General features: G+C 33.3%; 2 protein-coding genes across 2 annotated transcripts; one reads left to right on the forward strand and one right to left on the reverse strand.

The window, feature by feature from the left end:
- Nucleotides 1-9,539, forward strand: LOC140449523 (sulfotransferase 1 family member D1-like). Its single transcript, XM_072542720.1, has 4 exons — nt 1-494; nt 2,648-2,747; nt 3,073-3,226; nt 7,548-9,539. The coding sequence occupies exons 1-4, from the start codon at nt 254-256 to the stop codon at nt 8,061-8,063; spliced, it is 1,011 nt and encodes a 336-aa protein (XP_072398821.1). The 5' UTR covers nt 1-253; the 3' UTR covers nt 8,064-9,539.
- A 140-nt stretch (nt 9,540-9,679) lies between these two features.
- Nucleotides 9,680-13,480, reverse strand: DNAlig3 (DNA ligase 3). The gene is made up of 2 exons (XM_072542719.1): nt 10,819-13,480; nt 9,680-10,246 (listed from the first exon to the last, which is right to left on the reverse strand). The coding sequence occupies exons 1-2, from the start codon at nt 13,236-13,238 to the stop codon at nt 10,033-10,035; spliced, it is 2,634 nt and encodes an 877-aa protein (XP_072398820.1). The 5' UTR covers nt 13,239-13,480; the 3' UTR covers nt 9,680-10,032.
- Between the last annotated feature and the right edge of the window lie 1,039 nt (nt 13,481-14,519).

Genomic DNA, 14,519 nt, shown 5'->3' on the forward strand with positions numbered 1-14,519 from the left:
TTACATTTAAATGTGAAGCCCTGCATAAAAATTTTTATTTTGAAAATCGCCCACCGTCCGAAAAATGTTGCCGACCTCTCTATATCATACGTTGTTTGATATATAATTAATTTATAAATATCCAAATACTAACGTATAACTATTATAGCTAGCAATAAGTATAACTACAAACCACTTTCTTAGTATAAGTAAATTAAGAAATTCAGTGAAAGTAATTTCAAATAGAAATGCACATACCTACACTTGCAAAACTATGCATCTATCGACAGTCCAGTTGAGTGCAATTACCTTAACTATGAAAGTGATAACGAAAAAACCGTTAGAAGGTAAATGCGGAGAAATAACAGACGCGCATTTGGGAATAAAACATGCCCTTTGGGAATTTAATCCCGGTAAGTGCATGTTACCGGCGTTTTTCGAAAATTATGCTCCGCAAATTTTGGGTGCTCCAGTTAGAAAGGATGATGTCTGGTTGATTAGTTATCCAAGAACAGGTAATTATTTAAAGTAGTTTTAGTTGAATAAATAAATGTATATGTAAAATATGTCTATTTGATATTGAGACAAAATTCAAAATGAGTTGCTCTACGCTGCTCTTTGTTGGTTCTTAACTCTCATCTTTTAATGTTTATTGAAAAATTTATTTTAAATAATTACATGAAAATATTTTTTGAAGACAGGTCATCATAAAGGACATTATCTAACTTGTTTTATTCAAACCTCTGGCTGGCACATTTTTTTTTGGAGGTTAACTGCCTTCTTTTCTCCACAATCAAAATCGAACTCATAGTTTCTTTTCTTTTTCAACCAAGAACCAACTTTCTCCAATTTTCCCACCATATTTACTTTCTCGGCCTTCCATTCGTCATATCAGTAGGCCGCACTCCTAAGTTTTCTTAGGAGTGCGGCATTTCTTACAAAAATCGGCATCACTAACGTCTATAAACCTCCAGAAACCAGTGGCCAACTCACGTTCTAGAAACGTACCCCCATACAGCGGTGTATATAGGCGAATTCAATAGTGATCATGAACAGTGTAAATACAGGAAAAATTGCATAATTGGGGATGCCTTAGCACAGTGAACTGAAGATAAGCATTTATATCTCATCAGCCGCATGGAACAGAGAGTACAACCATGACCTCTGTTTTGTATCAAGCGACTATAACAACGCCCCTCTAGTGGCCACAAGCAGTGTTCTCCCAGGTTTTCCACACAGCCATATCAACCAGTCATTGTAGAGCTGGGCATATAAATTTCCCTAGTCCCTATAAAGTCAATTCCAAGTCTTAGATGAAATTTTACACGAGCAAACTGGGAAAAGTTCGCTTTTCGATACCTCGTCAGTAAGAACTATGCTCGTTTTATTGGGACAGCGATAAGTAGAACCAAGAAGAGCATGCCCAGAAGTTATCAAAAAGAATATTTTCTGGTATGGTTTCAAAATAGTGATACACCACAGCAAAAATGGACTGAGACAGTAGAAAACTTAAACTTGGAGATGATAAAAACTTTCAACACAAACTCATCTCATATTGTTACGTCATCAAAAGCAACCATGTAAAAACCCTGTAATGAGAATCGATCGAGACAGAAAATTGTCGCCCTTTCACGTGAATAGAGACCGTCCTTAAAGACGTTCCTTCTGAAAAAGCCCCAGGTTTCAACTATTTTGCTAAGTAAAAACATCAGACGGACTTTTACTTCCCTTGGCTTCAGAGAACCTACATAAACTCCTGGACAAAATTAACACATCACTCATATTTTTTTCAATAATCTTTATTTATTGATAACGGCAAGTTGCCTATGGACCTTGTTTGACAGTTATGTAAGCTAATAATAGTCTTGTTTTAACAATAATATGTATTGAACTTCGTTTAAGACTAAAAGTGAGTTAAACTTTTCACAAAAAGTGCCGATTAACTTGAGCCAGATATATCACTCTCTCATCATACAAAACAAATAAAAAACCCCCGTACAAGACAGTAACTTCATTCCCATTCTTCTTTCCATTATTTTTGTTTGTTTGTTTTTTAAAGAAAAAGAAAAAAGGAATCCTTTTTTAAAAAAAGGTCTGTCCCCGTTCCGCTCGCTAATTCCCTCAATAATGGTACCTCCTCCCTGTAATTATGACATCCTAGAGCTGATAGAAAACAATCGAAAAGATTAGTGTGGTTTGACCCTCGAAAGAGCTTAAGCCAACATTCAAATGAAGCCATCGGTTAAAATTAAATGAACAATAGTGTTCTTACAGTTTTTCTTGTATTTTTTTGTTTCGTTTCTCTCGTTTAGTTGTTAATCTTTAATGTTAAGTTATCGTAGAGTTTTCATAACATCTAAAAAAACCTACAAATTGTTTTTGTAAGTATGAACCCTGTTGATTGTTTACTTATATTCTAAAATCTTTTTTATTTGTAGTGAACTGATAATGCTTTTAAAAATAAAAGCGAAACGTATTCGAATAAATCAATAAAGTAGTTGACGACTTTCATTTGCCAATTCAACCATTGAATATATTTTAAATTTATCAACGGTCGTATTTTTTTGATTATATGTATATATATATATATATATATATATATATATATATATATATATATATATATATATATATTAGTTTTTATTAATGAATTGTTTTCATGGATCAGGTTCAACGTGGTGCCAGGAAATGATATGGTTGCTAAATAATAACCTGGATTTTCAGAAAGCTCAATCGACTGTACAGCAGCTTCGAGCCCCATTAATAGAGTAAGCTTTATTATAATCCTAATAATTTTTATACGAACGCAAAAGTCGACTGTTATTACAAACTTAAATTAATATTTAATTTTTGTCAAAGGAATAAATATATTAATAGTACCTCTAAACCTAACCGAAATAATATTTTGTGTGCAGAATGCTAGATGCTCTTAAAATAGTGGGGTGATCAAATTATTAGAGCCACCCAGTAAAACTTTTCTTAAATAATGGTATGTACTTAAGCAATAAAACATAATTGGGTAGTCAAAAGCCAATACCAGTATTATTTTAATAATAATTATTTACTAATTTATTTATTATTTTGTTATTTTAGGATGTCTGTTGCTCTTTTTGAATATACCGATCAATTTAAACATATCTTCACCAATTCAGTCGACTATGTGAACAGTCTACCTTCTCCAAGATGTATTAAGAGTCATCTCCCATTGCAGTTACTTCCAGTTGAACTTGAAACAACTAAACCTAAGGTAAGTAGGCACAACATTCCAAAAACATAATCGTTAATTTCATCGGAAGTTTGATGTCATCAAGTTTGATCAATCTTGTACAATGTCAATCAAACCGGTTTGATATTCCACGACAATATTTTCATTTAATTGTTAGGGCCTGTAGTTCGGTGGCCTGTACTCATGAAGGCTTTATAGCGGCTTCCCACGATCGGCGATTATACAGATCATCGCGCACGATGAGCACAGACGGCAACGCAGTGACAGTTTGTCGTCTCTACTTTTGTTTTTTTGCCTTCTGCATGTCGAGACTAAATTGTCTCTCTTCTTTTTAAGTCTTTAACCGAAATAGTACTATTCTTCAATTGATTTTTTATTGGGTTCCATGCATCGTATAGATCGTTTCGGTTCTTATGCTCTAACGCCGTAGAATTCGATAAACTTGGTTCATTTTGATACAAATTTAAAAAATCAAAACTAACTTCGTTTGTCTATTCCATTTTCTAGCAAAAAACTAGCAAAAAAAACTGCAAAACAACTTTGACAACACTACACACAACTACTCGTGTCAGCGAATGAACTTCGGACTTGCACTTGTCGTTTGTTAAAACACGGACGCGTTCGGATCGCGTCGCACGGGCATGTACCGCACCTTTGATGTTACCGACTTTCGATGAATACACGTACCAGCACAGATATGCCTGTGCTACCACGGATGAGACATTTCCCACGGTGCGTGGGTGCGAGCTGGTCCGCAATATCGCCGATCGTGGGAAGCCGCTTGACGCCGCGTTGAACGCACGTTAGAAAAAGTGGTATCGTACACATGACAGTGCTTAGCACCGCGGTTTACCAGAATGTCGAAAGCCGGTACAGTTGTGAAGTTAGAGGAGTTAGCATGTATTTGTTTGTTACACCGTAGATTCAGAGCAAGGCAAAAACAATAAAAGATGGTGGGTGCACCCTTTAAATAATGATAGATTGATCGTGGGTTCTTTTATGACTCCGTACCCCAAATTGAGAAAATACCCTCCAAAGTTTTTTACCTATTTCCGAATGAATTTAACATATTTTGATGAACTGTTAACTTTATTAAAAGAATACCTATTACCATGTGAAAATTCAGTAATGGGTGGGATTGCACCCGAAGAAAAACTCGTTGTAACTTTAAGGTATTTAATTATATTAACTTTTTAAATTATAAAGTTTCTTTAAACCTTTCTTTTAAGAGGAACTATTATGCCTTAAATATTTAATCATGAGTAAAAATTATAAAGAAACTGTTTCAATTTCTTCAAGGGGACGACGCAAAAAAGAAAATAAAGATAATTGAAAGAAAACCATTAAGTCTACGTTGTATAATAGTGCAGTGGGTAAAACTCCGTTCTTGTATTTGTCTTATTACATGTCACAAATGAATAATTCCGTATTATTATTTTTAACTTCCAATGTAGTGTAGACAGATCACTTTTCAACACGGCACAACGATGTCAACAGGGCAAAAGCTATGCAAACGCACTGCTTGATTGTGAACATATGTATGATCACTGATCACATACCTCTCCTAGAGCGACAGATTTGGACGACGTTGAGTCCCTTATGAGTACAGGACATTAGAGTCGGTGGTAAAAACTTTGTACGCTGTGCACAAGAGGGTCATGGATAATGTTCGCATTACAATTTATCCCCTTTTTTATATATTGGGCATATAATCCCGGTTTTTCAGTCGCTAGGATCTTTTCACCATTAGAATTCCTAATTATCAGCGCATGCATTTGTCCTACTAGGTTTTCTTCACCAAATTTATATAGTTCAGAGGGGAGATTGTCAATACCTAAAGCCTTTGTGCTCGTATTGCTTGTTTTACCTCTTCTATTGTCGCAGGTTCTATATTTTCGGTAACTCTCTCAATTTGCTGCATACTCACATGCTCTTCATTAATTTTGCTTCCGTAAAATAGTTTGATAATAGGTTTTCCAGATTGATTTTGTTTCTATCACTGGTTATCTGCCCTTCTTGATTTCCGTATAAATTTGTTCGGGAGTTGTATTCTTATCTTAAATTACGTAGATATTTATACGCTTCTCTTATATCGTTTTTTTGAAGATTTTTCTCTATTTTCTGTATATTACCGTTTTCGTATTTTCTTTTCTCTGTTAGACATATTTTTCCAACTTTTCCAGCGCCAGATTAAACAGTAGGTATACAGGAGAGAGGGTCTCCCTGGCGAAGCCTGTTATTTGTTTTAAAAGCTTTAGACAGGTCCCCCTGAATTCTGTTATTTGTTTTAAAAGCTTTAGACAGGTCCCCCTGAATTCGTACTCTATATTTAACTTTTTCAAGAGTTAGTTTTGTTAAATTTACCAGCTGATTTGGTATTCCTAGCTCTTTGCTTTGAATATTTCCCTTCTATTCACAGAGTCGTGGGCTGCTTTGTAGTCTATAAATATGTGATGATTCTTCTTCTTCTTCTTTTGGCATCATAACCCTGGATGGGTCTTTGCCTGTCTGGCTATGTCCTTCCATTCAGATCTCTCTTGTGCCCTTCTTCTCCATTGTCTTATGTTCATTGTTTTCAGGTCGTCTTCCACGTCATCCAACCATCTCGTTCTGGGCCTTCCTTTTTTTCGCCTTCCTATGGGCTTCCATTGTAACATTTTCTTAGTTGTTTTTGCATCGCTTTGTCTCTGCACATGTCCCAGCCATGACAGTCTTTGACTTTTCACAAATCTTACAATGTCATAACCTTCATTTAACTCATTAACCTCGTCGTTTCTCCTGATTCTCCATGTGCCATCTTCCTCTTGTACCGGGCCATATACTTTCCTCAGTATTTTTCTCTCGAATGTCCTGAGTTGGGCTTCATCTTTTTTCGTCATTACCCAAGTTTCACATCCATAGGTTACTACGGGTCTAATCAGTGTTCTGTAGATAGTCATTTTGGTTCTTTTGTCCTTATATGTCCATATGTGATGATTACCTAAGCCATATTCAAGTGTTTTTTCTAAAATTTGTTTCAAGGTTACAATCTGGTGAATTGTCGATTTCATCATCATCATTGGCTTTTACAACTCTTCGTGAGTTTTTGCCGCGTTTACTATTGCCTTCCATTGATTCCGATCCTGTGCTATTATTTCCCATGGCCTTACTTCCATCTTCTCCAGGTCTTCCCTGACTGTGTCTTTCCATCTTTTTCTAGGCCTTCCTGTCGATCTTCTACCATCTGGTCTTTCCCAAAACACATTGCTAATCAGTCTGTCGTCATCACTCCGTACCACGTGGCCTGCCCATCTTAATCTATTGGCTTTTATGTAACTTACGATGTTTCCTTTCCCGAAGAGAGTCTCTATTTCATTGTTGTATCTGCTCCTCCATTCATTTGTCACGCTGTCCCTGCAAGGACCATATATAATTCGCAGGATTTTGCGTTCCCATACTAATAGCTTATTGATTTCTTTCTTTCTCAATGTCCATGTTTCACTTCCATATGTCACTGCTGGTCGTATTATGGTTTTGTACATTTGGATTTTGGCACGCCTTGAGAGAAGCTTTGACCTCATTAGATGTTGAATGGCAAAGAATGATTTATTCCCCGCCAGTATTCGTATTTCAACCTCCCGTTCTCCTGTGTTTTCACTGGTAATTGTTGCTTCTAGGTATTTGAATTCTTTGACCACCTCAAAATTATGATCGTTTATGGTAATGTTTTGTCTTATTCGCTGTCGTTCCTTTTTTGATACGACCATGTATTTAGTTTTTTCTTCGTTTATTTTCAGGCCTACGCTTAGTGTTCCTTCTTCAAAGTTCGATACTATATCCTTAACTTCCAGTGTTGTCTGTGCTACTGCATCTACATCATCTGCAAATGCGAGAATAATCTTTGCTCCTCTGGCAGTTATGTCTGGTTTGACTCTGGCATAGATTTTTCGCATTGCATATTCCAATGCTAGGTTAAATAGTAATGGGGACAGCGGGTCTTCCTGTCTGAGTCCGGTGCTTATGCCGAAAGCCTTTGAAGTTTTGCCTCCTATTCTAATTTGTGCAAAGGAATTGTTGACACACATTGTCGATTTACTATCTATGAAACCAGCCTGGTATTTTCCTACTATCCGTTCTGCATATGGAGCCAAACGGTGATTTCCTCTGTGGTTAAAGCATTCAAAGATATCTCCTTTTTTGTGTATGGTGTATAATCCATATCGCTTTGTGTATATCACAGTGTGGGAAAAAAGTCGAGCTTATGATCATGTTTTTTCTACTGGCACCATTTTCTTTGGTGTGTTTTTATATATCGTCTATTATTTACGATTTGAATAAACTCATAATTGTTACATTGTTTCAGATAATATACTGTACGAGGAATCCAAAGGACACCTGCGTTTCATTCTACTATCACGTCAAACTTTTACATGGCTTTAACGTCACCTTCGAAACATTCTGTGAATTATTCCTCAACGGATCTGTCATTTACGGAGATTTCTTTGACCACGTGTCGGAGTTCTGGAAAAAACGACAGGAGGAAAACGTTCTATTCATCCAGTACGAGCAAATGAAGAAAGACAGTCGGGCAGCTATAAGAAAAATTGCACAATTTTTGGAAAAAGATGTGTCTGAGGATGATGTAGAATCTCTCAACAAATTTCTTCAGTTTTCAAATATGAAAGAAAATAAGGCTTGTAATTGTGAGGTACTTTTAGATAAAAAAGGAGGAAAGAAATATTTTGAGAAAGCGGGTTATCACTTTATTCGAAAGGGTGAAGTAGGGGATTGGAAAAATCATATGACTCCTGAAATTGAAGATCAATTTGATAATTATATTAAAAGAAGAACATTAGAGACTGATTGTAACTTTTACTGAATTTTTGCTGTAGCCTTACTGACGAATTTTGACATTTTTATTATTTCTGACAAAACAATTAAAACTTTTCTTTATGAATAAATAAGTAACCAAAAAGTGGACTATTTTTATTGTAATTTTTTGTACTTCATCCATTTGGTAGCTACTTCTTAAAATATACATCAGTTCAACTGTTAAATTTATTCAAGCAGATTAATCTTCATCTATAAAGAAAAATTTGACTTGTAAAAGTGTTTTTTTTTAATGGCTCATCTTAATTAACAAGAAAAAATATCATTACTAATAGGCTGAGCTCATAGAAAAAGATCATACTCGGAAGAAAGTGATATTTTCAACGATACTTTTTGGTTTGGAATGGATCCTATCTCCAAATCGATTGTGGAGAGAAAGGTTAAAAGATATAAAGCTACAGGATCTGCGAAAAATTAAACGTTTGTCTATGAAAGTAAACCTCACTCTGAACAAGTTCATAACATACTAAATTTTATGAGAAAATGCGCAGCGTGTTGAACCACAAGAATGCAGTGAGAATTGATACTTACTAGAAATGGGCTTGCAATTTATCACATGTAATAGTTTACTAGTTACTTTATTGCGCGGATTTACCCACCGCGCGGAATTCCACCGTTCTATATATTTTGTTAAAAATAATAAGGAAAATAAATATATATACATAATATTTTATCTATTAATAAATATATTTTTTGTAACAATGTGTAACAATATATTATTTACAATAGTATGCACGTATATCTGTTAGAATATATTAAAGGATATTTAAGGTAAAAAATTTGCTAAACATAGTATTTTAAACTTTTAAAATAATAAATATATATTAAAATCTTAAATCTATTTTATTGGATTCAGATATAACATAAAAATTGTCTTCAACTTAATAAAAATGATGAAAAAAGTATACAAATATATTTTTTTAGCACAATCGAATCTAAAACCATCTTATATATGGATTTTGTTCCAACAAGAAATAAATTGGTTTACGCTTGTACACGGAAAATGACGAAAACTACACAAGGAGTGGCCGCTTTTATGGATGAAATTGGTAACGATACATTGATTTCCACGATAACAAGTGGTCTGGAATTACTTCTTCCTGTGGGTTTTGATCTGCGCAAGACATTATCAATGACGATGTGACAAACGCCTGAGTTGTCTTTCTAGCAACATAAGATGACGAGAAAGTCAACTCAGATGTTTAATACATCGACATACATTATGAACAAATAATTAATTTTCCTTTAACACCATATTAAATTAAAATACCGCCAAGAACCAACTAACAGGTTTACCCATGTATCAATACTTTTTCTAATAATTTAAATGGTTAAAAATATGATTGAAAATTTGTCAACGATTCCTTTAAATCTTCTACTAGAATTAATATCAAGTGAAAGCAAATTAAGAACACCAACGATGAGATAAGATAACAAAATCCAAAACTGGTGAGCAAAATATAGACAAATAATCCTTTACAGTAAGAAATAACTTGAGTGTAACCATTTGATTTCAAGAGAATTAAAAATGTTTAGATTTGTCTTTTTAACGAAAGTAGAAAACCGAACAGCGAAAGACATCTTCTTGGTGATTCAAAGTTGCTGTTTAACTTAACTTTCGATATATTGTACTTAAAAACCATAATAAAACTCAATAAGAATTAAATACATGATCAAAAAAGGCAATAACAGTAAAAATGTTCCATACAAATTACTTTGTCATAAAAAGTAAAATCAAACTGCTGAATTGTTACATGTTTTTGATGACTTTTACATACCAATTCAGCACAGCGTATACAAAAAGTCAAAACGTGAAATGTGGAATTATAAATGATTACTGATAATACTGAGATTTTGAGAAGAATACAAAAATAGATAAAAAGTGCTTTCAAATATATGAAATCACAGATTTACTGCTATTAACAAACTTTGAATAGGTCCTATGATGAACCAGATTTTCATCCATCTGGGTTCCACCTCACTGTGTACATGCGATAGTCACACAAAGATCCCGCCTCTATTGAATCTTCGATCCATTCAAAGGTTACATGTCTGGCAGTGTACGGACATACCACCAACGGTTCTCTGATTAGATTGTAATAATGCAAAACATGTGTTGCTACTTTTTGTTCTTCATCTAATAGAATGTCCCCTCCGTGATCAATGAAATGTCTAAAAGATATAAAAATATTGTAATTAAATAAAAATCAATCAGCAATACAGAATTTTTACAAATAATATACAACATTAGTATGTGTAAACTATTAGCTCTATGTGAATTCTGAAAGCAGCAAAATGAAGAGGAAGGTTTCTATTAAAAAATTAATTATTTTATTGATTAAAAAATGTATTTTATATAGTGTAAAATTGGTTTAAAAAGGTAAATTTTAAGCTTATAATCATTTATAATAACTCAGATGCAGCAACGTGTAGGAAATAATTTTTTTTTTATTTGAAATGTTGTCTAAAACCATATAAAATGAAATAAAATTCAATTTTCTCAAAATTTACTTCATTCTATAGTAAATTTTTATAAATTTTTGTACTAAGTTCAGAAAAGTAATCGTAATATAGTGAATGATATAATAAGCGATTCTTTCAACTTTACTTAGTAACAAGGCACACACTATAACATAAAAAATATACAATTGACTACAGCGTGACCTATCTATACCCACAAGCTGTAAAATAGTACAACTACCACATACACAAATATAAACTATTACTCAACAAACAATACTTACTTAACAATGTCAGCATGATCATCTTTCTTCATTTCGTCTTCTAAAACAGCTTTTACTCCCTTGAATATAGTTGTTTTATTTTTATTAGTTTTCTTTGCAGAATTACTCTCTTGCTTTGGAATTTTTTCTTGTTTGCCAGTCTTCTCTTTCTTTTCAATAGTCTTCTGTTTCTTATTAGGAGTTTTTTCACTACTATCTGTGTTTTTTCTCTTTTTTGGTGATTCAGCAGGTTTGTCATTTTGAGAACTATCCATATCTTTGGTCAATAAGCTTATATCTATATTTTCTGCAGAAGCATTATACAGCTTAACCAGTTCATGTAAATTGGTTGCAGTCTTATGATCCTTGTCATCTCGTATTTTTGTTACTCTAGGAAAACGGATTGAAATGCCATTTGCTGTATGAACAACGTTTTTCGAAAATTCAGCACCAGTAATTTCCCAAACCGGTTGCTTTCTGGGATCTCTAGCTACGAAATCTGGAATCATAGTTTTTGTACATTTTAACCATTTAGGAACTCTAGATTGGTCCTGACTTATCTTAATCATATCTAACTCGTTTTGTAACTTTTCTAAGGTTTTATCATCATGACCTGTGTGAACTTTTGTTACAGTACAAAAGATATCAGCATCAGGATTATAACAGCCCATAAGAAATACAGACATCATACCTCCTTTCTTTCCTGTCCCATACCAAGCTCCTAATACTATTAAATCTGCACTATCAGCCATAGCACCCCCAAACAAATAATCCTTTTTAACTTTTAGCCAGTGCCTCTTTCCTGGTTCATATATGCTCTGTAAATCTTTCAAAACTAATCCCTCCAGTCCTTGTTTTAAAACTTTAGCAATCATCTTTGCTAACTCACTTTTTTTGTTGATCTCCTGCATTTCAGAAAACATTATTCGATTTGGTATTTCAATCATATTATCCTGTAAAATTTTCTTCCTCTCACTGAGTGGTTGTTTGATTAAACTTCTTCCGTTAAAATAAATGCAGTCAAAAACAAAAAGGCACACAGTGGCATCTTTGAACTCAGTCTGTTTGTGAACTCCTAAGGTTCCAAAAGGTAGAGGATTTCCACTCACAGTATCCATCATAAGTATCTCACTATCTAAAATTAAATCATTGGCATTTGGAAATGCTTTAGGAATATACTCTTTGAAATGCGCAATTTTGTGTGCTAAAACAGGTTTGAGAGATCTAGAAAAGTATTTAAATGTTGATCCTTGTTTGTGGACCTGAACTCTTTCCCCATCATACTTAATCTCTGAGTACATCCCATTGGGACACTTATTTATAGCTTGTTCTACGGATTTACAAGCTTCTGCAAGCATTGGTAAAACAGGTGTCATCAGTACAACATCTGCTTTGTGTTTTTTACTGTTAGACATGAATTCATTTATAACAAGAGCCAAATCTCTTGAAGTTTGGTAAGATTGATAAGCATCAACATGAACAGCATCTAAAACAGTTTTAGCACCAGCGCCCATTCTTAAGTCACCTTTAATTAGCCTTATGATCATTTTAAGATCATTTGATTTGCATTTTGGAATCAAAGATTTAAAATGCTCTATTTGATCATCTTCTTTGGTAAGAGTAGATAACCTATTTAAAAACACATCTACTTCTTTAACTGTTAGCTTACTTTTTTTGTTTGGTTTGACCTTGCTACTTTCTTCAAAAAATTTATGGATAGTTTCACCAATATCACCTAATTCCAGATGTTCTAACATATCACTTTGATCTGTTACGAAAATCCTACTAAATAACTTAATGAGCTGCTTACTTTTTAAATTATATACTCTTTGTACTACTCCAGGTAATAGTAATCTGCTCCAAAGTATTATTTGATCTTTAAAAGAAGAATCAGGAAACATCTCAGAAAATACTTTTTTTATGCAACTTGTTTTATCTAGATGACTATCATGCATTGCAATATCAAGTACCAACTTCCTAAAATCCTTAAATAACTCTTTTTTATCACTTATTACCTCATTCTTGATATGTTTATCTTTTTCTTTATTTGAATCCACAGCAGACGGTTTAGTAGGAGAAGCTTGAGTTTTTTTCTTTTTACTAGGAGTTGTTGGTGCTTTACCATGAAATTTATCACATTCTTCAATCTGCTTCAGGATATTATCTTGCAAATCTTTATCTAAATCATCCCATCCATCAATTTCTTCTGGGCCTTCGATACGTTTAGTTGTTTTACGCTGCTTTAAAAATTGTTCAAACAGACAGTCGATATGATGCCAGGATTTCATTTTTCCATCTCCAAAAGGGTTCGGTACTAACTTTGCGATGCGCCATTCCCCTTGTAAACAATGTTTTTTGCATTTTTTACACAAAGCACGGCCCTGTTTAGCCCTTTCTATTGCAAAGGGTTTTTCTTCTACTTGGTCATCTTCGTCAGACATACCGTATGTTTAAACAGAAAGTAAATAATTAAAATACTTAATTCAGCACTGTATAATCAAAACTTAACTCCTAAACTCCAGATTTTTATCACAGATTATTAACTAAAGGCGATTTTAAAGTTGTATATTTGATAATATCGATTGCAATATCAAAATTACGCTGCTTATTTAGCTTGTTTTAAAATCATTTATTTTTCTAATGTTAACCTTAAACCAACTTAATCTGTCACATACTGTCATAACAAACATTTCTTCTTCTTAGTTTAAATTGACAACGCTTTCACTTTAAATACGTAAATAAAAAATTGTTTTAATACAGTTACAGATGTTATAAACTGTAGGTTGGTGGTATATTTATTTACATTTATTTATATGTAATAAGGAGCTGTTGTTAGAAATTATTTCTACTTATTTTAAAAGAATCTTCTTTTAAAAACGATTTTCAGAGTCGAAATTGAAACGTCAAAAACAAATGTAAAAAGTATTTTTAATATAATAAATTGTGGTTTAATCCCATAAAAATACAACATTTTTTAACTTGAACATGTCACAAAACAACAGTTTCAGACCTTTTGACGTGACAACGTCTTAAATTAGGTTGTGGCTCGGAGTCACTCATGAAAAAGTGTAACGCCCGCTCACGTCTGTTACGATGAGTCACCGAACGAGAGATAGGCCCGCCGGACCGGCGAATGCCTTGCGTCTCTCTCCCACTCAAACATGATCGGTCCGCTGGTGCGATGCTATTTCTCCTATCATCGTCCTATCCTCAACAAAATCACTCAAATAGAAATTAGTTAAGTTTAAGTTTACATGTACAATGTTTTAGTAAACAAAATATATTTCTATAGTTAAAATTTGTGCAATTCTTATTTTCATTCAATTCCTTGTTCCTATTGTGCAATTTAATAATATTCATATCAATAAATATTCTACCGAGAAAAAGACGTTGTCACGTAAAATCTTCGCCCGTAAAACCGACTTTACAGGCAACCGATTTTTATTTTTTGTCATATTTAATAGCGTGTAGTTTAAGCATATAAAAAAAATCGAAACATCAAAATAAACTTTAGTAGTATATTTATTTGTCTAATTTATGAACTTTATTTATTATAAAAATGTTCTAATACTTAGTTTATTTTTAAAGTCTTTATTTTTTACAATATAACTAATTTATTTCACACTAATAATTATTATATAATTTATTTACATTAAATTTATTACCTTACATTTACGCGTCTTACATAGGCCTTACATTTAAAGAAACAAGTGTGAAGTTGG

Source organism: Diabrotica undecimpunctata, chromosome 9, assembly GCF_040954645.1.
Source record: "Diabrotica undecimpunctata isolate CICGRU chromosome 9, icDiaUnde3, whole genome shotgun sequence".
In the NCBI taxonomy this organism is placed as follows: Eukaryota; Metazoa; Arthropoda; class Insecta; order Coleoptera; family Chrysomelidae; genus Diabrotica; species Diabrotica undecimpunctata.

Bases quoted from the DNA above. Each gene is read 5' to 3' on its own strand.
- DNAlig3 (XM_072542719.1), bottom strand. From the start codon at position 13,238: ATGTCTGACGAAGATGACCAAGTAGAAGAAAAACCCTTTGCAATAGAA. The intron at 10,247-10,818 runs GTAAGTATTGTT...TATATCTTTTAG, and splicing joins GATCATGCTGACATTGTTAA to ACATTTCATTGATCACGGAG.
- LOC140449523 (XM_072542720.1), top strand. From the start codon at position 254: ATGCATCTATCGACAGTCCAGTTGAGTGCAATTACCTTAACTATGAAA. The intron at 495-2,647 runs GTAATTATTTAA...TTCATGGATCAG, and splicing joins GATTAGTTATCCAAGAACAG to GTTCAACGTGGTGCCAGGAA. The intron at 2,748-3,072 runs GTAAGCTTTATT...TTGTTATTTTAG, and splicing joins CTTCGAGCCCCATTAATAGA to GATGTCTGTTGCTCTTTTTG.